We start from the raw sequence: 27219 nt of genomic DNA on the forward strand, positions 1-27219 counted from the left end.
CTGTATTGGAGAAGCTGTTTAGGTCACACTGAAGATGCTAAAAACGTAAAGCGTCTGCGGGTCCTTTCTTCACAGGTTCGAACCATGTAGTTAATGTGGCCAAGACACGTTACACTGTGCTAGAACATTCTCATGGCTTATTTGCATTGGATTCACAGTACTAGAGTCAACAGCTGTTCTGAAGAAAGGGATGTGGTCCTTCATTTACCACAAGGGCAGAGGCGAGGACCCACAGCAGCTGGGCATCAAAATGTTGAAATCGCTAGTTTGGAGTCCGGCGCCGACTCGGGACTCAGCCTGCTGGGTGTGTCCCTGGTCACGGGGCGGTTGTGTGGTTTCAAAGTGCTAGGGGGCTGTTACAGGTACTCCAGTTCCAAGGCATGATGTAGGGCCATGAGGTCCGAGTGACTGGAGACCCTCCAGAAGGGCATGGCGTGCTGCAAAGGGGCAGACAACGTGGTCAGGACAGAGGACACTCCCAGCACAGGCCCTGAAAGGCTGCTTTGGCAATCCACCATGCTGCCCACATCCCCTTATTCGGTACCGTGAAAACTGCCAGTTAAGATCTCAACATCACATCTGTTTAAAACACAAATTCAAACTTAATCCTCCCCTTAGAATACTGGACTGCATTTTAAAATGTAATTCAGGAATCTGTTCCTTTGAAGAAGGTGATGGGTATTTCTTAAGCAGACCTACACTGCGACTTGAATGCCGATTTCAAGCTTCAAATAAAATCCAGTGGCTATGGACAAAACCTTGTCAAACATTTGCCTTTCAAAATCTGGATCCAGTGCATTTTTCATGCTGCAAGTTTAAGCGGTTTTCCTTAGTTGGTAGTATTTTACATTTTGCAAAACTTAATTTTACTCCTGTAAGAAGCAACTTTTTTTTTTTTTTTTTCGTTTTTTTGCATTGACCCTGAAACAGGTTTACCATATGGGAAATTTTAAATGAACATCTAAGATAGTTTTTTGGTTTTTTTGGTGGTAGTTTAAAACATCTAGAAATCTAGCTTAAATGATGTTAAATGACGGGAATGTCTGTGAAACGCCTGAATTAACCAGAGACAAGAAAAGCAGGCCAAAAAAAAAAAAGAGGTTATATCGTCCATGAGGGATAAAAACATGATTATAAACTTTACGGCTCAAAAAGCACTGTACTAAGTATTTATGTATCAGCAAAATCTTTTTCTTGATAAGAGAAAGATAATCATCACACTTCAGAGAACAAAATTCTATTAAGCCCACAGAAAACATTTTGGTTTTTTCTACGCAAAAAATAATGTGAAGGCCTGAGTATAATTTGCAATTATAGGTCTAGGGAATTTTTAAACAATTCACACTATTAGGAGAATATGGCATGAAAGCAAACAGAATTTAGAACTGAGGAGTTTTTTGGGGGGACTATCTGTAAGTGACAGTAGGAGCTACTAACTATTTTGGTGCAGATCACATACCCGTTATTCTGGGGATGCAAACTATTGTTACTTATTAACAAGTAATCTGCTAAAAACATATACCACAGTCCAATAGCATATGTAGACCTTTCTGGATTCTATACTATTTTGGAGTATCTCTATTTTTGTTATCCTTCAATAACTGTCCAGAACCAAGTACTAGAGATTTCTTTTCAAAAATTTAGGATGTTCCACTTGGCAATTTTAGATCATAAAAGTAGACTGTACTATTTTGCGTTCATTCATTAGTGATTTTTTGCATTCACAGGCACGGTGTAGAAGACATTCCCGGCCCACCCTCTCACAGTCTGTGGGTGAGTAGCAGAAATGAACAACAATCATGAATGTTCACCTAAACTTTGCCTGGGGAACTGGGAGAGACACTGGTAAGAGGCGGTGATAGTTGAGCTAGTTATGAAAGGCTGATCATTCAGAAGAGCAATGTAATGTCTCTGTGCATGTGAAGGGGGCTGGGGCAGAGGATAAAGAAGTTCACTGTTAGAATACTGGCTGTGAGAGAGAAAGACATGGCTGTGACATTACCGGCTGTAGGAGCCAAGTGGTGCAGGACCTGGTTAGTCCTGTTAAAGAGTTTATTAATAATAATGAGAGTTATGATTAACGTTTAATAGTGACTAATTCTAAGAAGACTGAGTCTAGCGGAGAGAACAGGGGAGTCAAACCTGTGTTAACAAATAATTAGAACTAATATTGCAAAATAACATTTTCCCTAACTAAGCACATACTGATGTGAAGCTTTTATGGATCTACAAGAGCTTCCCAGGGCAACTGGGTGCAAAGTAAACAATTTTTTTTCCTGAATCAATGTTTAGCGTGGAACAAATATTTCTTATATGAAGACAGAGAGAGATGGTGGCAAAAGAGGAAAAGAAAAGCAGGTTCTAGAATGAGGAGGCCTGGGTTATACTCTCAACTCTGACTTTTGTCATGATTCAAAGTCATGTTACTAATCTCCCTGGAGCCCGTTTGTTTATTTGCAAAATAAGGGTTTAGGGGAAATGACTCAGGGTTGCTTCTAGGTTTAATAAAGTCTATAAACTTTTTCATTAAAATATTCTATTACTTGTACAGCTCTGTAGCTACAGCAGATTTGTAAAGTAATATACATACATAACGTATGATCCTACTGCCAAGAACCAGCAGGCAAGACATATCTGCTGAAACTATTTCATTACAATGTAAGGCAGTGTGGGACTAAGAATCAAATTGACCTTGCCAGAGAAATGAGGTAAGAAAAATAAATAAAAGCATCAGAATTGGAAAGGGAGAAGTAAAACTATTCGCAGATGACATGATTTTATATATAGAAAATCCTGAAGACTCCAAGAAAAAAACTGTTAGATCAAATCAATGAATTCAGTAAAGTTGCAGGATACAAAAATCAGCAGCATTTTTATACACTAAGAACAAATGATCTGATAATAAAGAAAGTGATTCCATTTACAATAAAGCATCAAAAACAACAAAATACTTAAAAAGTGAAGGATTTCTACACTGAAAGTTATAAGACATGGATGAAAGAAATTGAAGAAGACACAAATAATAAATGGAAAGGTATCTCATGTTCATGGATTAGAAGAATTAATATTGTTAAAATGCCATCTACAGATTCAATGTGATCTCTATGGAAATTCCAATGGTGTTTTTTTTACAGAAGTAGAAAAAACAATCCTAAAATGTATACGGAACTAAAAGACCCTAAATTGCCAAAGCAATCCTGAGAAAGAACAAAGGGGGAGGCATCACACTTCCTGATTTCAAGCTATATTATAAAGGTATGGTAATCAAAACAGTATTGGTATGGGCATGAAAACAGACACATGGAAAATGGAACAGAATCAATGAGCCCAGAAATAAACCCATGTATATATGCTAAACTAATATTTTACAAGGGAGCCAAGAATACTGACTGGAGAAAAGACAGTCTCTTCAATAAATGTTGCTGGGAATACTGGCTATTCACATGTATAAGAATGCAACAATTAACCTGAAAAGGACTAAAGACTTAAATGTAAGACCAGAAACCATAAAACTCCTATAAGAAAACACTGAAAAAAAATGTTTGGCTCCTTGACATTAGCCTTGGCAATTATTTTTTGGATATGACACCTAAAGCAAAAGCAACAAAATAAAAAATAAACATGTGGACTATATCAAACTAAAAAACTTTTGCACAGCAAAAGAAACGTTTGACAAAATGAAAAAAACCTATGGAGTGAGAAAAACATGTTTGTAAGCCATATATCTGATGAGGGGTTAATATCATACAACTCAATAGCAAAACAAATAATCCAATTTAAAAATTGGGCAGAGGACCTGAATAGACATTTTTGTAAAGAAGATATACAGATGGCCAACAGGTACATGAAGAGGTGCTCACCATCACTTCTCAGGGAAATGCAAATCAAAACCACAATGAGATACCAGCTCACGCCTGTTAGAATGGCCTTCATCAAAAAGGTAAGAGGTAACAAATGCTGATGAGGATGTAGAGAAAAGGGAACCCTTACACACTGTTGGTCAGAATGTAAATTGGTACAACCACTATGGAAAAGAGTATGGCAGTTCCTCAAAAAATTGAAAACAGAACTACCCCATGATTAGACAGTTCCACTTCTGGGTATATACATGCCCAAAGGAAATGAAAACACTATGTCAAAGGCATATCTGCACCCTCATGTTCATAGAAGCACTATTTATAATAGCCAAGACATGGAAGCAACCAAAGTGTCCAGTGACAGGTGAATGGATAAAGGCATTGTGATATATACATGATTGAATATTATTCAGCCATAAAAAAGGAAATCCTGCCATTTGGGACAACATGGACAGACACTGAGGGCATTATGCTAAGTGAAATAAGTCACACAAAGACAAATATTGTATGATCTCACTTATGTGTGGAATCTAAAAAAACCAAAAAACTAGAAGCCATGGAAAAGGAGATTAGATTTGTAGTTACCAGAGGCAAAGGGTTGGGGAGGGGAAATTGGATGAAGGTGGCCAAAAGATACACATTTCCAGTTATAAGATAAAAAAGTACTGGGGCTGTAACATACAACATGCTGACTACAGTTAACACTGCTCTATGATATATATGAAAGCTAGGAGCAGTAGATCCTAAGAGTTCTCATCACAAGAAAAAAATGTTTTTTGTATCTATAGGAGATAATGGATGTCAATGAAACTTATTGTGGTAATTATTTCACAGTATGTTTCACAGTATATGTAAGTCAAGTCATTAGGCTGTACACCTTAAACTTATACAGTGCTGAATGCCAATTATATCTCAAGAAAACAAAGAATCAAAATGATAAATTCAGGGCTTCCCTGGTGGCGCAGTGGTTGGGAGTCCGCCTGCTGATGCAGGGGACGCAGGCTCGCGCCCCGGTCTGGGAGGATCCCACATGCCGCGGAGCGGCTGGGCCCGTGAGCCATGGCCACTGAGCCTGTGTGTCTGGAGCCTGTGCTCCGCAACAGGAGAGGCCACAGCAGTCAGAGGCCTGCGTACCGCCAAAAAAAAAAAAAAAAAAAAAAGATAAATTCAGAGAGAACTCAGCTGTAAGCTGGAGAGGGTAAATTGGGCCTGTATTGAATTTGAGAAATGGGCAAATTTGGTTAGGTAGATGGAGAGGGATGGGACTCCCAGTCAGGAGATGGTATGTGACAAAGGTGGGATGCACAGAGTATTTAGTGTGGAGGAGATGGGGCTGGAATGGTGTGTTCATAACAAACACTAATAAGAAAGGAGATATTTTTTTCCAGGTAGAAGTATGTTAAGCAATTTAATGAGGCACTAAAGGAAGGCTGGACTGGAGGTGTGGCTGGCTGGTAGCAGAGAAACTAGGCAAAGGAACAGTGGAAATGGAGTGGGTGCAACGGACGGGAGACACACTGTAAAGAGAGAGTTCTTGCTAATGGGTGATGGGTTGGAGGTAGAGAACACCAAAACAAATCTGAGTGGGCGAACTGGTTTGGGACAGTAAAATTCATCTGCTGATATGCAGGTGGATGAAATGGGATACCTACATGGAGAAAGTCCATCAGGTAACTAGAGCCATGGGACTAAAACACAGCTAAACCACAAATCTTAACAACAGTGATAGCCTAAACTGATGTGTATATAGTTAGTTTATCAAGATTAGCATATACTGAGAGAAGTGGGCACCAAGACCTAAATCTTGGGAAATAGCACATGGTTTGGGATCATTAGAACCAAAATATTCCCTCATGGTAAAATAATGACACAGCCTTTGTTCCTCTTGCGCACATGTGCAGCTTTCCAAATCCCCTTCTGCCAACTTTCCTCCTTGTCTGGTATTTATCCTTTCTGGGTATACATAAGATCAGTAATATAAAAAGCTGGGTGTGTGGACACATGTAATTTGAATATTGCTGAATTATTAAAAATGTATTAAGAAAATGTTTCAAAACCAGAAACGCACATAACCTTTGCCCCAGGTATTGCACTTCTAGGAATTCATCCCACAGATATACTTACCCACGCATGAACCACATAAAGACCACTCACTGCAGAACTGTTTGTAATAATAAACACTGGAAACCAATGAAATGTTAAGCCCCAGGGGACTTGTTAAACTACAACATATCAAGGTAATGGAATTGTGATGCAGCCATTTATAAGAATTAGAGATGCAGAGCTCCATGTATTGATATGGAATAACCACCAGGATATATATGAAGTGAAAAAAGCAGGCACGGAAAAAAAAGTGTATAGTTACCATTTGTATAAAAAATAAAGAACAGATCTGTGCTTTCCTATGCATATATTATCTCTAGAAAATTTGCATATGGAGGTACAAATACTTCTCAAATTGTAAATAAAGAGATATTCTGAGAACTCATGAAGCTTACCACACAGCCTTGCTCTTTGACTATTTGTATATCTGTATCCCCTCTGGACAGGAGTGAGCTCTTTAAGAATAAAGATGAAATCCAATTTAAGACCTGGCATACAGTATGTGCTCATTACGTTAAACGAATGTAGTGGCTTTAGAATAATAAAATTCTGTACTCAGCAATCCCTATGTCTCACTTAAATAAAACTAAAAGCAAAAACTTGCCTTAAAAATGTTGTCTTTTTTTTTAAACAAAAGAAGCTCTTATTTTTCTCCTAATTTTTCTCCTAAATAGACTCACAATCAAGCATTATTAAGCAGATTCTCAGCTTCATCTTGGTTTTCAGCAGGTTTTGGAATGCACAGTGAAAATGGACATGTTTTGCTGAAGAGCTTGTCATTATGCAGAATAATGGCGCTTGCCATCCCCCTTTCCCGCCATGTTATTCACAAGAGATTAATTTTAAGTAAGTCTCTGAAAAGTAAATAAAGTCAGAGTTATAAAACGAGGCTGTGTTTACTCTAGAAACCAAAACTGCTTTCAGTGTGCCGAAGACTATTATTTACATTTTGATTTTTTAAAAAAATCATACATAGGCCTAATTATTTTCACTTGAGGAATGTTGTATTAAGCATAGCAGACTTTGACAACAAAGACATACATCAAAGAAAGATAGCCACCAGTAGTGAGATGGCTTCTCTGAATGGTCTTTCTAGGGATAAAGAGGTGCTCAGAGAAAACTCTTACAAGAGATCTTTTTTAGAATTTGTCCATTTCTTCTAGGGTGAAAAAGGGAAAGCATTTCCTCTAAGATCAGGAACAAGACAAGGATGTCTAGTCTCACCACTATTATTCAACACAGTCTTGGAAGTCCTAGCCACAGCAATCACAGAAGAAAAAGAAATAAAAAGAATCCAAATTGGAAAAGAAGAAGTAAAACTGTCACTGTTTGCAGATGACATGATACTATACATAGAAAACCCTAAAGATGCTGCCAGAAAACTACTAGAGCTCATCAATGAATTTGGTATAAAGTTGTAGGATACAAAATTAATACACAGAAATCTCTTGCATTCCTATACGCTAACAATGAAAGGTCAGAAAGAGAAATCAAGGCAACAATCCCATTTACCATCACATCAAAAAGAATAAAATACATAGGAATAAACCTACATAAGGAGGCAAAAGACCTGTACTCAGAAAACTGTAAGATACTGATGAAAGCAATCAAAGATGACACAAACAGATGGAGAGATATACCATGTTCTTGGATTGGAAAAATCAACATTGTGAAAATGACTATACTGCCCAAAGCAATCTACAGATTCAATGCAATCCCTATCAAATTACCAATGGTATTTTTCACAGAACTAGAACAAAAAATTTCACAGTTTGTATGGAAACACAAAAGACCCTGAATAGCCAAAGCAATCTTTAGAAAGAAAAATGGAGCTGGAGGAATCAGGCTCCCTGACTTCAGACTATACTACAAAGCTGTTATAATGAAGACAGTTTGGTACTGGCACAAAAACAGAAACATAGATCAATGGAACAAGATAGAAAGCCCAGAGATAAACCCACACACCTATGGTCCCCTAATCTATGACAAAGGAGGCAAGAATATACAATGGAGCAGACAGTCTCTTCAATAAGTGGTGCTGGGAAAACTGGACAGCTACATGTAAAAGAATGAAGTTAGAACACTCCCTAACACCATACACAAAAATAAACTCAGAATGAATTAAAGACCTAAATGTAAGACTGGACACTGTAAAACTCTTAGAGGAAAACGTAGGCAGAACACTCCTGGACATAAATCGCAGGAAGATCTTTTCCAACCCACCTCCTAGAGAAATGGAAATAAAAACAAAAATAAACAAATGGGACCTAATTAAACTTAGAAGCTTTTGCACAGCAAAGGAAACCATAAACAAGACAAAAACACAACCCTCAGAATGGGAGAAAATATTTGCAAGCAAAGCAACTGACAGGGCATTAATCTCCAAAATATACATATAGCTCATGCAGCTCAATATCAAAAAAACAAACAACCGAATGAAAAAATGGGCAGAAGACCTAAATAGACATTTCTCCAAAGATGACATACAAATGGCCAACAAACATGAAAAGATGCTCAACATCACTAATTAGTAGAGAAATGCAAATCAAAACTACAATGAGGTATCACCTCACACCTGTGGGAATGGCCACCATCAAACAAATCTATAAACGATAAATGCTGGAGAGGGTGTGGACAAAAGGGAACCCTCTTGCACTGTTGGTGGGAATGTATACTGGTGCAGCCACTATGGAGAACAATATGGAGGTTCCTTAAAAAACTAAAATATGATCCAGCAATCCCACTTCTGGGAATATATCCAGAGAAAACTATAATTTGAAAATATACATGCACCCCAACGTTCACAGCAGCACTATTTACAATAGCCAGGACATGGAAGCAACCTAAAAGTCCATTAATGGAGGAACAGAAAAAAATGTACATACATACAATGGAATATCAGCCATAAAAAAGAACAAAATAATGCCGTTTGCAGCAACAATGGATGGACCTAGAGATTGTCACACTGAGTGAAGTAAGTCAGACAGAGAAAGACAATTATCATATATCGCTTATATGTCGATTCTAGAAAAAGGGTACAAATGAACTTATCTACAAAACAGAAATAGAGTTACAGATATAGAAAACAAACTTATTGTTATCAGGGGGTAAATTGGGGGGGAGGGATAAATTGGAAGATTGGGATTGACATAAACACACTACTATATATAAGATAGATAATAACTAAGTAAGGACCTACTGTATATAGCACAGGGAACGTCACTCGATATTATGTAATGGCCTATATGGGAAAAGAATCTAAAAAAGAGTTGATATATGTATATGTATAACAGATTCACTTTCTGTACACCTGAAACTAATACAACATTGTAAATCAACTATACTCCCATAAAAATTTTGAAAAAAGAGATCTTTTTAGAATAACATTTTTTTAAAAAACAGAAGTATTTCTAACCTTTTCTCTTTGACGTGTTTTTTTTTTTAATGATATGGATTATAGAATTAGATAAAATTACGGATGAAACTCCTGGGACTGTATTGCTAAAGAGAACAAAGGTGACAGAACAGACGTCAACTGACCATAACAAAACAGGTAACGGGCAGAATACTTACTAGTTTTCATTTCCGGGCTTAAAAAAATAACTACCTCTAGCAAAAGAACATTATTTAGGGAGATGAAAGACATCTCTACAGGGAAGAGGAGAGTGTTGTACTAGATTTTTAAAAGGACATAGGACATAGGACATAGGAAGAGAGGCAGCTAAATGGTTAAAATTGATTTAGAAGAAATGCAGAATGTTTTGATTTTGCAAAACATTTTAGTGCCCAAACTTGCAGAACTTCACTGGTTCACTGTTAGTTTTATTTAGTAATCTGAAATGCTTATGAACCAAATTATAAACTAGAATTAATGATTTATTTTTAAAATTTTAATCATGAGTGTAAAATTGGGAGAAAGAGAACACTTAACATAGTTCTATCTACCTCCCAAGAGGAAAGAAACAAACATTGCACACTATATTCTAACAATTTAAAAAAAGCATTAAAATTCTTTTTTTGTAAATCAAATCATATTTAAGATATGTTAAGTACAGTCTGTAATTTGAAGGAACTTTGTGCTGAATCTCACAGATATAATTGGCTTCAAATCCTAGTTTGGTGACTTTCTAGCTGTGTGAGCTTGGCCAAAGTATTCACCTTCCTGTGCCTCAGTTTCCTCATCTATAAAAGAGGTCTAAGGGCTCCTGCCTCATAGAATTGTTGTGAGGATTTAATGAGATAATGGATAGGAAGTGCCTAAAAGAGGTTCTGGGACGTAATAAGGGCTTTATAACTGATAGTAAGGATAACCATCTCTTTATTTCTTTAGCTTGAATTTTCATATAGAGTTTTTAAAATGGGATATTGATAAATTGTAGTCTTCCCCTAAATTAAATATTTCCCTTAAGTTAAATATTAAATATTCTCTATTTCTATGCAGAACCCCACACATTAAATATACTCATTATTTACTGTGAATTATTAGATCCTTGTCTCTTAACTCATGCACTAAGTACTGCTGTTTAAATACTAGTTAACCTAGAAAGGCTAGACAGACTATAAGAAAGGAATGGTCAATTTGTCACTCAGGATGACAGATTTATGACATCTGAATCATATGCACAATTATTAGGAATCTGACTATTCCTGAAAAATCTGTACACTTTACAAACACACATAAAGTGCTTACAACTCCTGGTTACAGTTTCATTAGAGTTCCCATGCTGGTAGCTCTCAAGGTGCCAAGAGTTCCTTTGTAACAGAGTACTGGACTGATTACATACACTTATCCCAAGAAATCAGACCAGAAAGTTGAAGCTACAAGCATTCATTTACAGTCAAAAAATTTAAAGAGGATGTTCTTCGTAGGCAGCTGCCTAATTCTTTTTGGTATAGGTGTGTGTGTTTGTCCTGAATAGAAAGAATAACATGTCCAAAGGTAAACAGTGGAAACAATTTTAACTGTTCTTCAAAGAGAGCAAATACTCTCAGTACTGTTACTACTTTCAATTCTAATATCAAATCACGAATTCCTTTACTTTTCCCATCTTGTGTTCACCCACACAAATATCTAAGAAACATACTTCTTGTGTTCTTTGAATTTTAGGTCATCACTTTCATAAACATTCTTCTGTCTACCACAAGCTAGAAAGCCACATTTTGGCAACCTTCTCTTGAAATTAAAATTTTTTGGTGAGTACTAGGTGGAGAAGGACCAGCTTGGAAGGCAGAGTCACACCTTGGCCCTGGGCCATCCTGGCATGAAATGCCGCTCTTCAATTCTGTGATGCTCAGAGGTGCAAATCTATTCCATGTTCCCATAGCCACTAGGAGGTCCTGTCTGGAAATGGCAGGGGATTCCAGAGGCTTTCTCAGGAAAAAGATTTGAGTCTGGATTCGCACCAAATATTCTCTTTAACTCTCCAGGGCTGAGTTTTGGGTACTCTATTTAGTCTGGGAAAGATTTCTTTTTATGAAGACAGCCCAAAGGGCTAACAGATGTACCTAATGACAATGGTGGTTGGCCACTGGTGAAGCTGGAACACAGAATTAGTGCTTAGATGGCAAATACTGCTTAGAATCAAGCTTTAAAAAAGTGTGTGTGGGTTTCTACCAGCACTGAACACACGTGGGGAGACTGTAATCATGGGCACATTGTGTATCTATGGGTGTAAGTGAAATCTATTATTTACAGAATTAGGGTCAGCTTCTATGCTTTTACTGGAATTCAGAGGCACTGAAGGTGAATTAAGTATTCTTGGACTCTATAAGGAGGCTGGCCACATGCCATGCTTCATGCTGCATCTATGGACTGGTGCCATTTCTGGAGTATACTGGAATATTCCAGAAGAGCTTGCCTCCTTTATGGAAAAGTGACTTCTATGAGTGAGTGTATGGGGAAGAGAAGAAAAACATTATTCTATTGGTTAATCTCATAAAATAGTTAATGCTCTTCAATTTAAGAAATATTAGTGCATGACTGTGCCAAGATTTAGGGAACTGTAAAAAAAAAAAGAAAAAAAAAAAAAGACAGTCTCAAACAGCAATCAAGCAAAATAAGATCCCTACATCTCAGGAGCTCACACTTTACTGCTGAAACAGGCACATGCGCAAATAATTAATAATAAGAGCTGCCATTTGTTGCATACTTCACATGTATCAGGCTCTGTTTTATACCTGAACTAAATCTAATCCTTAAAATAGCCAATGAGCTAGGTGCTGCTATAATCTCCATGTATAGATATGGAAAGAGAAGGGTAAAGTAACTTTTTCGAAGTCACAGAACTGGTAAATGGTAGAGCTGTCATTCAAACCCAGGGTATCTGGCTCAAGAATCCAAGTTATTTACCAGAGCTTCTGCAACCAGAGCTTCTGCAATTAAAGTATAAGTGGTGCTACTATATACTGAGTTCTTATAAACAAGGGAAATAGAAAAGGTGGTATGTAAACCGGATTTTGAAAAATGAGTAAGACAATGACAGTAGGGCACTGGGCAGAGGAGCATTCCAAGCACAACAGCAGCAGGAAGGAGGTGCTGGGCGTGGCCAAAGGAGGGAAAGCAGACCCATGTGCCTACGGTGTTACTAGATTGTGAAGACCCTGAGTGCCAGGCTAAGGAATGTGGTTCCTTCCTCCTTCCCCCTTTTTAAAATACAATGAAGGACTTTCATGAGAAAGCTTTTGCTACAGGAATGACAGAATCACACTTGCAGGGATGCAGAAGAATAAAAAGAAATATCACAGGCAAACAGGGAGTCAAGGGACCCGCTCCTTTCCTCCTTTTTGAGCCTCCCCAAAGAGGCAAAGCATTGACCTCATGATCAAAAGAAGGCACCGTACTCTAGGGCAGAAAATAGCTTTGCAAGCCAGCTCTGATTAGCTCCTAGAATCTTTCTGAACTGATGTTTGGAAGGTGCTTAGGCTGCATCCAGGCTCAGGTAATGGACGTCTAATCACCTGGCGATGTCTGCCATGGGTGCAGAAAGGGGCATGGGCAGGCATGTGTGCTGTCTGTGTTCCGGATGATGGCTGCAGAACTAAGCCTCCTTTTCTGTTCCCCGAGTCTACATTCTGTGAAGACCAACCATCCATGACCCCCGAGCTTGTGAATACCACTCTTCAAAAAGATCGCTTCAATAATGACTTACTTCTACTCTGCCCTTGGTCAGCGCTTATGGTTCAGATCACATTCATAATCTGTTTCAGAGAAATGGCATGTGTTTAAATGATCCAGTTCTGAAGATTTTGAGGAGTAAGAAAAATGAAAGGGCACAAGAGGCACCAAGGAGGAACACTCACCTTTTTTGCCCCTTGTTCCTCTTCCACACCGTCTCCTATGACAACATACACCACTTTTCTTCCAAACCTCTGAATTATCCTCTCAAAACAGCTTTCCTTTCCTAATGAACAAAAGTAAATTGTAAAAAAATGTAAAGTTTGAGTAAGTCAGCACTCCAGGGCTTAAATTTTTATATAAAATGCTTTTTCCATGCTTCTGATCCAAGTCTATCGTACTTGTGCAAACTAGGAAAAGAGTGCTTTTATGTGCCATTTGGGGAGTATGTAGAACAGCACAATACAGCAAAAACTGTAAATGAACGACCCATGTGGTGTCCTGTCCCTTGGGAACGAACAATTTTAGTACTTTTTCTCCCCCAAGACTCATTTATTAAAAAGTAGAATCTAGATCTCAGTAGAGCATTTGGTGGAAAAAGTATTGTTTGGAAATAGTACTTTTCCCCCTACAAGCTGAGACTAAATGAAAGCATGCCATTCTGGCAAAACATTTTAACTTGACTTAAAAAATGTTTCATGATCTATCAAACTCTGAATACAGTATCTGATCGAAAGACTGTTGACAGGGATGAACAAAACCGAAGAACTGGTTTTATTATGGCAAGAGAAATCCAACACTGGACTTAGTTTATCCCTTCATTTTCAGGTTGGGATGCTCTTTGAATGAAAGACACCCTCCCCCGACCCAGGCCTAATGCGTTGACCTGAAATATTCTTGGAAAACTGTTTCTGAAATGAATGTCAGGTAATTTGGTGCTTGCCTGGCCCAGGCATCTAATGCTCAGTAAAGCGCTTTCCTAGAGGAAAAGTGGGATAAAGGTAACAGGATACCTGTACCTATCTATTATCTTTCCCATGTCAAGACTTAGTTTAGGCGCCCGTGGCAGCTACACTGTCAGCACATCCCTGTAGTTAATGCAGCCATTGTTGCTTCTTGGAGCAGGAACTGGGGTTCCAAGTCCTGGGCTGCCAATAAGGTCATTTTAATGGACAATGGGACAGTTTATAGTTTTCAAATGTGAATGGCTGAACGGGGCCTGTACCTCTTTCAAATAAGGATCAGATATACACACGAACAAATTGCTTGTTTGCTTAAACAAATGTCTGCTTTATATTTGTATTTTGCACTAAGATCTCTAGCTTGCATCTGACAGAAAGAAATAAGGGCAGCCTTCTTCAAAGGATGTCATTTCAATGCTTCTTCAGTTGCCCACTAACCTGTGAAATATTAAATCACCTTGAGAAACAAATACAAAGGATGGTTTTTCACTGCAAAAAATATGTAACCAAACAGTCAGATGTCATGAAACTTTCTTTTCCCGCTTAGAGGGAAATGTTTATGTGGTTTTGTAAAGTTTCCTTTTCATGTAAAGAAGGAAGGTAAACTCAATGTTATTTAAAAATAAGTCCCCAACCTTTCTGGCACCAGGGACCGGTTTCATGGAAGACCATTTTTCCATGGACCGAGGAGGGGGTGTGGGTCAGGGGCCGGGAGATGGGGATGGTTCAGGCAGCAACCCCAGAATGCTTTGCTCCCCCTTCCACCGCTCAGCTCCTGCTGTGCGTGTGGGGCGGGGAACCCTGGCCTACGAGGAAAATTCCTGGGTGGTTTTCTGCATTGATCCCCAAATTAGATCTCATTTGATGGCAAAACTAGCAGCAACTTACAGGAGTTTCAATACCTACTTTTTTAAATTAAAAATATCATGGAAAAGTGATTCTACCTATGGTTTTGAGATTGTTTCTACCACTGTACAGTTTTTAAATCAAATTTTTATTCTAGACTGAAAACAATTAAAGAAGTCCAATATGGCAAACAAAATGCCCATTAAAAAAAAACTTGCTTGATTGTTATTGTAACTTCCTATTATCCTCGCATTTTCAAATTATTTGGGATTAAAGTTCAATGTGCATGAAGTGTAATACGCTAATTGTTCTTTTCTTCTGGGAAGTTAAGTGCTATCCGTTCTGTATTATATGCTCATTTGGAATATGTTCTTTCTTTCATGTGCTGATAAACCTTTCCCTTGGATCCTTGTTTACAAAACACAATGATTCCTCTTTACTGATACAGACAGAATAAAGACCTGAGTTTGTGGAAACCGATTGCTATTTTATATGACAACATATAAAAATTCAAGTTCTACTGGGCTACTAGGAATTCTATTTGGTATACTCCTAGTATTCTCTCCTTGGCCCTTCTCAGGAGGCATCAGTCATTCTCACACTCCAACGATTTCCAACTTGACAGGGCTATCTGAATATCCCATAGGTTTTTCAAACTCACATTGGTAAGCTCAAACCCTTATTATCTTTGCCATCAAACCTGATTTCCCCATCAGCTAACAGTGTCACTGCTGACCCAGTTGCCTAAAAGAAACCTCTGTGTCAGCCTTCTTCTGAATAAACAACCATTTATTCGCCCATTTCATTCAACACTGATTGAGTACCTACCATGTGCTGGGCCCTGTAGCCACCATGATGAGTGAGATGGACAGACTCAGTTACCAAGGAGACTATGAACAAATAACTGAACAAGCAATTTTTTAGTGATAATGTAGTAAGTTCTTTGAAGCAGAAGTACAAGCCAAATAGATAGGGGTTCTGTTCTGCACCTTTTTCTTTAGCCAGAAACAACCTTCTTTCCACCTACCAGAATACTCATCCTCCTTCCCTAGGACTCACTTACATAACATTCATCTCATTAGGGCAACATACGAGGCCACTTATGATAAGACCCGAGTCTACCTTTCCAGCATCAGCTTCCCATGGGCATTGCATATTAGTCACCCCGGACGACTCACAAGTCCCTCAGCAGGGAACACATTTTAATTCCTCTGTCACTTTGTTCTCACTCGCCATCTGCCTAGTAAACTCTTATTTACCCTTCTCTACCCAGCTCAAATGTCATATCTTCCCTTTAGTCTTCACTGACACGTGCCCTCTGCTGCCTCCTGGGTGGGAGTGAATGCTCTCCCATTGAAGTGCACATTTGGGCACTTAGTGGTAGGACCCCTTAGGGTGTGGAATGGAGTCTGCTGGACCTTGGAATCAGAGAGATCTACTTTGACCCTTAACTTTACTAGCTGTTAACCTGAACAATTTACTTAAGTCTCTGAGCTTTAGTTTTCTCAGCTGAAAAATGGAAAGGCTGCAAAGACTGACTTTAATATGTAAAATGTTTAGTACAATTCTGAGCATCTAGTAGATACTTGATAAATGCTTATTTACATACTACTTTGTCATATTATAGTTATTTTGATTGATGTCTGCTTCCCCTGCTAGAGATAGTGAATTCCCTAAGGAAAGAGCCATGTCTTCTTTTTATCCCGACTTCTGTTTTGTCTTGGTTTATATCTTAACTAAATTCCCCATTAGTCTTCTTTCCCAACTACATTTCCTTCTTGCAAGAATTTTTTTGATCCCCATAACAAAAATGGGAACTCAATCATTTATACATGTAAAATAGGGTGAAAAAAATAGTTCCAGTAATAATAATGTATTATTAGAGTTGTTTCATTAAAGCTGCTATTAGTTATTTCATTTCTACTTTGTATATTTCTATACAACTACTTGTTTTAGCTTATAAAATATTTTCATTGATGTTGCCTAAGAGAATAAAAATAAGATAATAATCTAGAAGTGATGCTAAGTTGCCTATAGCTAAAACGCATAGGTTTTAATGTTAGCCAGTAAAGTAAAATTTTCTGAGTTCAACTACATGGATTGTGCTTTATATTTCTCTTGATATCTAAAGCCTATTTTGACAATAAAATTTGGTTAAATCATTCTTCTAGTTTTCTGACATTTAGCATTCTGAAAAAAGTAGTCCTGTTTATTATCGCCTTTCATTCTTACTAGCCTGAAAGCAAAGTGTTGATGGTTAAATAAATAAATTAATTAAAAAGCAGCTTACCAATTTTAGTTGCACTGTAAATATTTTCTATTGGAAATACAATTCCTAATCCATACAGCAGGACTTTCGCCAATGCTGGGATAAGCTGAGTAGTTGTTACTAAAATATTAACACAGTTCGTCCTGTGAGAATACACAGAAAAAAAAAAAAAAGACAGTTGAAAAATAAATCTCCAAAATGAACAAGCACAGCTCATTTTCAGGCAAAGGCACTTTGTATGAAGTGACCTGGGGAGAACTTACCGGGAGTGAATGAGTGTGAGAGCTTTCAGGGCCAGTGTCAACCAGGAGTCTGTCAGGGCTTCAATCTCGGCCCTCAGCTGCAACCAGGCTTCCCTCTTAGCTGGACCAAGCAGACCTGTGGATTTAAAAGCACATGAACTACCTCCTCACTAACGTGTCTCGTCAACTTTATAAACAGTAAACATTTAAAACTACTCAAATACTACCCTCAAGCTTTATAATAGACTAAGCAATTTTTCACGTTATCATTCATTTGACAAATATTTAGCACTGTAGCGAACATCTATTGGTTTTGCATTCCTAGCATCCTTCTGGCTATAGACATCCTCTCTTCTTTTTGGGGAGCCTGCTCTCCCCCATTCCTCCAACCATGAAGATTGAGCAGAGCAGACCCTACCCTCTGGCTCCCAGAATAGCCATATGTCCTCAGCTTGGCCAGTGAAAGGCTGTTTCGGATCTTTTGCTCAATCTATTGGGAAAGACACTTTCCACCCCATGGTGGTGCTGGACTGGTAGCATATAAGCCTGGGTCTACTGGTAGGCACATTTGCCACCTTTTGGGAGGTGGTAATTTTCCAAAGGAAATTACAGGCCAAAGATGACTGATTGCATCATCTGAGCATCTGGATTTAGCCATGCCAGAAACCAGCACCACCTAAAGTTTTCATTAGGTCAATATGTTCCTTTTCATACCAGAGCTATTTGGAACCACAATCAAAAGATCCAAAGTAATGCAAACATCTACCCGGTAGAAGGAGCTTTATGATTCATCTTAAGTCCTTTAGGCAGGAGGTCAAGAAACTTACTCCAGGTCACACCACTACTAAGGAATGGAGGGCAGCTGGCTCTAGTCGGTTACTTCTGTCACTCAGTCACAGCACAGTAATCACTGGTTAGATGAAACGGCTCTCAAAAACAGCTGTTCTATCCAAAAAAGTGTGATGTAAAAGTGTGTGGTACTTTGAGCATCTTATCAAGACTACCTTAACTAACACAGTAACCTACTGGTGATAGTCACTTGCCTCCAACATTATTTTTGTAGGTATTGTAGATCTCTTTTACTCGTCTGTAACGGAAGGCCAACTTTCTCATCCAGTCTACACCGCCACGCACACCGGTTGCCAAGCATAAATTAGCGCTGGTTGCCGCAGCAGGAAAGCCATCTGTTCCAAAGTTATATGTGCTATTTAGATGCAAGAAAAGCCCAAAGTTAACCAAACAGAAAGTTCATCTTAATAAGCTGAGCAATTAAGCTACAACGTGGAGCCCATCACTTCCCATTCATCGGCTCACCTTAGGTCTTGTCCATTGTCATCTGAAGAGACATCATCTATATGAACTTGGTCACATTCCTAAAAAGCAATTAAAATGATACATGTTAATTTTCAAAAAGCATCTACATTTATCTACATTTTTTGGAGAGGGGGAAATCCACACAAGCCTGTTTAAAAAAAAAAAAGCCCAAACACTGTAATTGGAGTGTTTTCCAACCACGGCAATCAGTAAGTGGCAGTCTAGTTAAATTGACATTTTTACCTACTTCGGGTCCTTTTACAATATAAGAAACGAGCAATGTCATTAAGGACTACTGTTATTCAGGTTCAGAAAACACATTTTTGTGTTTAGAAAGGAAAGTGATTGATTGAAAACAATTAGCATATGTGTTTCATAAACCTCAGGTACCTGAAGACATCGTGCTGCTCCGAGCTGATTCAGTCAATGCCGAAGCGTAACTGAAACCAGACATTTCGGTAAATCTAACATGCTAGAAAAATTAAACCTGATGCTAACTGCCAATGAAATTATGACCTCTGATTGCTGTCGAGCCACACACCAACACAGCCTGAGGCCAGCGTGTGGAGGAGCCCAGACTAGAAAATCTGTTACTGGTTTGCCATTGATTTGAGAGATGCAAGTTTTATTCTGTGTGTGTGTGTGTGTGTGTGCGTGCACGTGTGTGCGTGTGAGTGTGTGTGTGTAGGAAAAAAGCATGGGAGACTTCACAACCTAAATAAAAATAATCAAAGCACGAGGTGTTTTTTTTACTGTTTTTAAAACTTTAACTTTTTTTTTTTTTTTTTACTGTTTCACTATTATTACATATTCATTTTAAATATCGGATTGATGAGTTGATTATAGAATAATATGAGTTGAACAGACCTGATTGTAAAATCCCAATCCATGTGTAAAGTGTTTAGAATAGGAGGTGTAACTGTGGGTTAAAGCTCAGTTGGACGAGTTCACGTTGATACACCTGCTTACATATAAGCACGCCCACATCTTACTGCTGTGTCCCCAGCCCCCAGCATCATTGTGGGAAGAGCAGACACTCAGTAAACGTTTGTTGAACAAATGAAGGCAAACTAATTTGGAGACAGACACGGTCCCTAGTCCAGAAACAAGTAACACACACTTGGCATGCTTTAATGTTTTCAGTTATGATTCTCCTCTTGGCAGTCAGCCTCCAGGTACCCCAGAGGCCGTTCTGACACTTATTTCCATTAAAAGTTTTAGTTAAAAAAATTTTTAAAGAAATTTTCAGGCGTGCATCCTGTATTTTAAAATGTTCTTCAGACTAAAGCTCTGGTTTTCTTTCCTATGGAGTTAATTTTATAGAATCTAGCCTATCTGTCCCTCTAGTGCTTCAATTCCAATGTATAACAAGATGCCATAGGTAAGCACCACAGGAATAGAAGGTGTATTTTTATGTTGCTGGCTCCTTCTGAACAAATTCTTTTCTCTCCATGGATTTGTGAGGAAAGGAGCAGGAGATAGAAGTGGAAAGAAACTCAAACCAGCTGTTGCTTAACAGAATTAAAATCCTGACCCCCCAACCTCTTCTTTCTAAAGCATCTATTTTCCAGGCAACCCTCTCCCAGCAAGCAGCAAGTTCCAAGGAGGAAAGGACTTTGACCTTGTAACCCTCCCCTGCTCTCCCGAGGTCCGAAACCCCAGATAAGGAAAAAAAGGAATAAAAGTCTAGGAGGCCTCACAGGCAGGGCTGTGAATTTAACATTTGAAGAAACAGGTCATTCCTGCAAAACATGTTTGGAAACTTCTCAGAGTTATTAATTATACATAATTCGGAGGATGAAAGATGAATGATAGTTGTGTTTTTTCAACAACATACTTATTCTGGGTTTAAAGAATGACTAAATCGTGACTTTCTGCTATCTAGCCATTCATCTAGCCAGAAATACAAAAATTACGCTGTTGGTAAACTACTCTTTTCGGGTGCATGGTTAGTTACAACACAAACAAATGCAGAAAAGCGTACTCCCTGCAAACAAACAAAAACCCCTCAAGCCTTAGCGCCTCAATGGAGTATTTTTCTCTCTTGGGAGAGAGAACAGAGAGGAGGAGGAAGTTGAGAAATTAGAAGAGGAAAAGATATGTTAAAGAGAATTTAATTCAAGGAATCAACGGTGACCTAAAGTACTTGGTTAACTCTAGGGGTGGGAGGAATTCTTTGCAAACACAGGGCATTAAGAGGCTTTTCTTAAGCTAATGCTCTTGAAAATCTCCATTACTAACAGAGCAGCCGTTATCTTCTAATGACTGTTGGTGACTCTACCGTGGCTATTGTCCATCCACATCCTGTATTTGTTTTCTCCTGCCAGCTTTCCTTAAGACTTTTTGTTCCCAGGCTGAGGCCCTCATTTGAAGTATTGTTCAATATCTTGGTTGGCGCTAAGTGTCAACAGCTTCCAGCTTTTTTCACTGCAGATAACCAAACTCACTTCACGGTGATTTGATGAAAGCAAAGTTTGGTGTGGTGGCAACAAGGAAATCCTGGCTCTTTAGCTGGAGAATTTTTGTAGAACAATTTGAATCAAAATAGATGAAAAAAATCAAGAGCATTTTTAAAAAGAGCCTCGTTAGCGCTTTTAGGAATTAAAGCATCATTAAAATGTCTATGTAAAATGTGTTTTTGGAATGGGTGCTCATTTTACTTAACAACAGACAAGTACTATGTTGCACAAACTCGGAATTGATGAGATACATATTAAAGATGCATCACCGCTGAGTCTCTGTATGAGTTTACAAATAATGGTATAAATGTCTTGGGAAATAAGCTATGTAGTTTAAAAAAATTTTAATGAGAAACTATAATATTACTTTTGATGCTTACCTATGAAAAACTTTAATTCCTTAAAGAATGGAGAGTATTAAGATACTGAGAGATCATTTCATTTCCCAGCAGAGCCCTGTTACGTGTGAACTTGTGCTAAGTGTTTTCACTCTCAAATTAGAAACTGCAGTTCCCTGCATTCTGATATCCTGCAGTTGTCTCCTCTGTGGGGACGAGGCTCCCGTCCTCCCACTTTTCAGAAGCCATCTCGCTTTTTGTTTGTCTTCCTGAGAGCCTAATTTGAGGTTTACATTTTTGCTTTCCGAATTCGGTTGCTTTTAGTTTCCAAATTCGTCATAAACGGAGACAATTCAGTGACTGGGGGAGGGAGCAGAAGGGGCTCTGCACCCACTGAAACAACAGTAACAACGTTTAGATCCCCCACTGGTAGACACAGAAGACAATAATGGAAGCTTCCTGTATTTTCACGTGCCAAAATATATCCCTACAAGCCCTAATTTAATGCTTAATACACAGAGTGCAGATCTATAGAATTCCACGAGAAAATACGTTTTTATTCCCAAAACACTGAATGTGCTGAAAATGTACTTTTGAAATAAACTTCCAAAAAGTATGTGATAGGATTTTAAGGAGTATGTCATTACCGAATCCAAGTCTTGGGGTGGCATCCACATAGGGGGCTCCCACTGCCAGCTCAGCCAATTTAGCATATTTCACGCATGAATCAGTCCTACTGAGACTTGAGATGCCTAAGGGACCCCTAGCATATATGAGTGTCAGGCTTGGGGTCTCACTTGGGGACACAGAGTAGTGATTTCCTGGACTCCTGGAAGACCTTGCACTCAATACCCATCCAAGCAGGCTAATGGGTGCCTTGGATTAAAAAGGTGATCATTTATTTATTCATGTGTCTAATTATTTATTAAGGGGTGACTGTTCTGGGTATTGTTCTAGATGCTAAGGATACACCACTTAACACAAAAATCCTTACCATCTTGGAACTAACATTCTAGTTGGGAGAGACACCTGAACAAGAAAATATGCAAAATGTATCATCAGGCAGTAAGAAGTGCTAAGGAGAAAAACTACAGCAGGCAAGGTGAATATGCAAGGCTGTGGTGGTATCTGGGGAAAGAGCTTTGCAGGCCAAGGAAATAGCGAGTTCAAAGGCCCTGAGGCAGGAGGGGAAGAGTTACACGGGCCAGCAGGTGACACGCGAGGAGCTGGCTCTGCCTGGGAAGTAGCATCAAGTTATCAGTCCCTGCCCTCAAGGCACCTACAGTTTAGCAAGAGGGCCAGAAGTTAATTTAGCTAGCTACACATGTGCTACGCTAATTACACTTGTGGTAAATGCTGCAGAACCTCCCTGGAACCCAAAGGACTATCCTCTCCGAGAAAAGGGAACCCTCCTGCACTGTTGGTGGGAATGTAAGTTGGTACAGTCACTATGGAGAACAGTATGGGGGTTCCTCAGAAAACTAAAAATAGAACTACTGTATGATCCAGCACTCCCACTCCTGGGAATATACCTGGACAATACTATAATTCAAAAAGATACATGCACCCCTATGTTCATAGCAGCACTGTTCACAATAGCCAAAACATGGAAACAACCTAAATGTCCATCAACAGATTAATGGATAAGGAAGATGTGGTACATATACACAATGGAATACTACTCAGCCATAAAAAAGAATGAAATAATGCCATTTGCAGCAACACGAATGCAACGAGAGATTATCGTACTAAATGAAGTCAGAAAGAGAAGGACAAATATATGATATCACTCATATGTGGAACCTAAAATATGGCACAAATGAACCTATCTACAAATGAACAGAGGCAGACTCGTAGACATGGAGAACAGACTTGTGGTTGCCCGGGGTTGAGGGAGGGAGAGGGATGGATTGGGAGTTTGGGTTGGTAGATACAAACTTACATTTGGAATGGATAGACAACAAGGTCCTAATGCATGGCACAGGGAACTATAGTGAATATCCTGTGATCAAACATAATGGAAAAGAGTATAAAACAAGAATATATAGATGTACACATTTCCCCAAAAATAAAAACAAAGGACTATCCTCTTGCTGAATGGTGGAATTCTGCTTAGTCCAAGAGGGCTGCAGAGCTCTGAAAAACTGAAATGATAGTTTGCTAGATCAGAGAGGGACAGCCTGGCCCACTGTTTATTCTGGTTGCTTTTGTGATTAAAGTAATCAAATACAGAGACACATGGTGGACAGCTAGGGGTGGTTCACAATCGCTGAAGCTGCGGTAACAGAAACAAAACATAGCCTTTTGATCCCAGACTGTCAATGCCGGTCCTCTACTTTTGAGTGGCTGTGGGGTGGAGCAGGGGAAGGTGGCACTTTTGGGGCAAGCCAACCTTCTCTCTAGGAAATACCCTAGACTTAGAGATGCAAAGGGACTCTGTACAGTTAGTGAGCAGGTCCCAGAGGTGAGAGGGAAGGTTCTTGAACATAGTTTCTTTTATCCCCCCAATTATAGATGTGAGAATTAATGTGGGACAGGAAAGGGATCAAGAGGTGGGCAAAGAGTTATTTGTTGTTCATGGCTTTCCAAAGGGATGTCAAAATCAGTATTTTTGCGTAAAGGCTCTGTGTCACGTCAATCCTAAAGGAAAATATAATTAACATTTTTAGTTAACCAGTATTCACATATACCCACATCTCACAAAGAGAGTCTAAGGAAGAGTCAGGCCAGTGCTGGGCACAGCTGTGATTATCCTTCACTAGGAAAAGTTCACAACACCGAATTAGATATTGCTAACGCATCTGGCCCACTGTTGCCATCCTGAGCTCAGTCCCTCCCTTTTCAGAAGTCCTAAAGCACCAGGGATGCACCATCCCCGTTGACATTCAGTTACCAAAGTGCCCTGTGTTGACACCGCAAAGAGCGTATTCCTCCTTCCCTCAAAGTGATGGCGAGCGACTCCGAGTCTTTTCTTATACTTCTGTGGAGTTCCTGCAGAGGCAGGCCCACGGTTTCTCTTACACAGACTCCTATTTCTTGTTGAGTTGGATTACTGTTACTTGTGTAGAACACAAAATAGTATTTAATGTTATAACCCATTTTATAGATGCAAATAAATGAAGACTCAGAAAATTTAAGTAACCTAAGTGCTGAGACACTCACTATACAGGTCTTTGACCCCCATTCACTGTTTCTTCCCGGATCCCTGGATTTCACACAGTGTAGACAGGTGGCCACGACCTGGGCCCCTGGTGCCTCACCCGTTGTTTCACGTTTAGGGGACCCCTGCTCCAGGACGCATCCTCCCCGTCGTCTGCTCCACACCCACCTGGGTCCAGAGTTTGTCACCACAGCCCCTCTCGCAGTCCAGAGCTCAGATGTGAGTCCTCCATTCTCCAGTTCAAGCCCCGCCCCATCATCTCTCCACCACGCCTCCAAATGGCACTCCAGAGGGAAACTGTCCCGGAAGGAGAGCCATCGTGGGAACTGGGGTGGAGGGGACAGGGCACAATGGTAGGCAGTGAGGGCGTAGGTGTTAGTGTGACTTTGACACGTGTCCTCACAGGAGCCTTGAAGCCAGGAACAAGGATTTTGGCTACAGTCACGGTAGACTTGAATGAGGGCAGTTGGCAACAATCAGTGAGACTGAGCCTGCTGGTGCTGGCCTACAGGCTCTGTTCTACCTGGAAGCCTCCTAGGAGCATCCTCTAGATAAACACCACAAACCAAACGACCAAAGTTTACCCTCGCCTGGCTTCCCTTTATGTTCCATGGCCTGTGCTTCACAGAGCGGTAAAATAAGTAAAATTAGCAAGCTTCAGCTACTCCCGGCCCTCAGCTCAGACATCTCAGCACTCGTGGGGCTGGATTATAAAATGCTCACATGCGTGGCTGGGGAAAACTGCCAACGCATGAAGCAGAACTGAATACCAGGTCTAGACTTAGAGATGCACGGGGACTCTGTGCAGTTAGTGAGCAGGTCCCAGAGGTGAGAGGGAAGGTTGGGAGCGGAAGCAAGCCACACGGGGACCGTCTCACGGCCAGGCGGCAATGGCACAGTCTCTCTCAGAACTCTGGTTTTGCACTGTTATTCTGCCTTTTTGGTCCCTTCTGTCATTATTTTTGGCACTGCAACTCAAGCTGACCTTTTTCTGATCCGTCATCATTTCTGGCCTTCCAGGGCCGGGCCACAGACATGTTCTTTTGGACCAAGCCCCGGGAATAACTCCGATTTTGTACAGGGGCTCATATGCAAAATATTAAGTTATGGCAGAATTTTTCTGCAAATATTTATTCTGCTTTGATACCGTAGTGGTTGGACTTTTCCCCCCAAGCCTTTCACTTGTGCCATAATTATGTAAAAATACACCATACCATTCACATTCATTTAGGAAAATTAATAAAAAGAATTAAGACAGTTACAATGGGTCTTATTATCTGTGCCAAGCACAGTGACGTCATCGCCAGGATGTTGAGGCGTTTATACCCCTGAATCCGACACTAGAAACATAAACTCCAAATAAACCTGCAGGCTTTGAATAAACAGAGACACTTAGAAGACTTTGAGGCAGCCTGCATGTTATGAAAGGGAACAATATAAAATTCTTACAAACACGTCTTTGGAGAAGTTGAGTTACAGAAGCCCTGATTCTGCTGACTGAAGCGGTATTTGCTCCATTTCCCAAATTTGCCATGAGAAAACGGACACCGTCCTGCCGACTAATTGTATCAATAACTTTCTTTACAAAATAAAGAAGGAAGGAAGAAAGAGTCACCGGAGAACGAGCTATTTTCATTGTCTACATCAGGGAGCCTACTGAGACCCCCTGGAGTTGGTGAAGGCCAAGGAAAGGACGGCTGGGTTCTCTCTCCCCCGCCGTCTGTCATCAAGCAGTTACATCCACTGCTCTGACCTCCCCCCCTCCAACAATACAGATACTTGCTTGATACCTTAGACATCTACAAGTTACTAGGAAGTTTTCCTTTTATTCCTAAACATGAAAATGTGTAATTATACAGAGTACAGGAGTACTTCTAGTACTTGAGAGACAACTCACACAAATTGTCTGAAAGCTTTAACAAGTGATCAGCAATGCTTGAAAATGCTTAAAAAAAAAAAAAAAAAAGACACCCCCCCCAACCTGTGAATCTGCCCACACTATCCTCTTTCTCATAGAAAATCTAAATTGTACTGATGGCATTACGGGGTGACCAGTATTTGAGTGACAGAGGTTTTAAGGGAGTGATTTCCTGGCGGCTTTTGGAAATAACTCCCGACTGCCTAGATATTTGCATAGCTTTGTTGGAAAAATAAGGTGAAATGGGTCATCCCTAGAGATTTTCTGTTATTCAGAAGTTCTATGGAGGGGGAAGGAGTGGTCAACAAACAAGTTAATTAATGACAAAGATGTGAAGAATCCTGCTTCTAATTGACTGACAATTAGAGTCAGTGCGTTGAGCTCGGTGGTTAAGAAATTCTGTCTGTACTGTACAGCACAGGGAACTATATTCAATATCTTGTAATAACCTATAATGGAAAAGAATCTGAAAAAAAAATATATGTATAACTGAGTCACTTTGCTATACACCTGAAACTAATGCAACGTTGTAAATCAATTATATACTTCAATTAAAAAAAGAAAGAAATTCTGTCTGAGAGTTAGTAAATTTGCAGAAACCAGGGTTTGACTTGCATATTTCGCTCTTTTGCTTTAT

General features: G+C 39.5%; 1 protein-coding gene across 8 annotated transcripts in view; it reads right to left on the reverse strand.

Moving 5' to 3' along the window:
* Positions 1–356: 356 nt before the first annotated feature.
* EYA1 (EYA transcriptional coactivator and phosphatase 1) overlaps positions 357–27219 on the reverse strand; it is a gene marked incomplete at both ends in the record, with an annotated part of 324574 nt that continues 297711 nt past the window's right edge. For all 8 annotated transcript variants that reach the window (XM_079722297.1, XM_079722296.1, XM_079722292.1 and 5 more), the window contains 6 exons: positions 357–437; positions 13260–13360; positions 17173–17294; positions 17415–17529; positions 18437–18597; positions 18708–18766. In XM_079722297.1, the coding sequence (XP_079578423.1) occupies positions 357–437; positions 13260–13360; positions 17173–17294; positions 17415–17529; positions 18437–18597; positions 18708–18766 (639 nt within the window). The remainder of the gene's footprint in view (positions 438–13259; positions 13361–17172; positions 17295–17414; positions 17530–18436; positions 18598–18707; positions 18767–27219) is intronic.

The sequence above is a fragment of the Hyperoodon ampullatus genome (genome assembly GCF_949752795.1).
Source record: "Hyperoodon ampullatus genome assembly, chromosome: 17".
Taxonomy (NCBI): Eukaryota; Metazoa; Chordata; class Mammalia; order Artiodactyla; family Ziphiidae; genus Hyperoodon; species Hyperoodon ampullatus.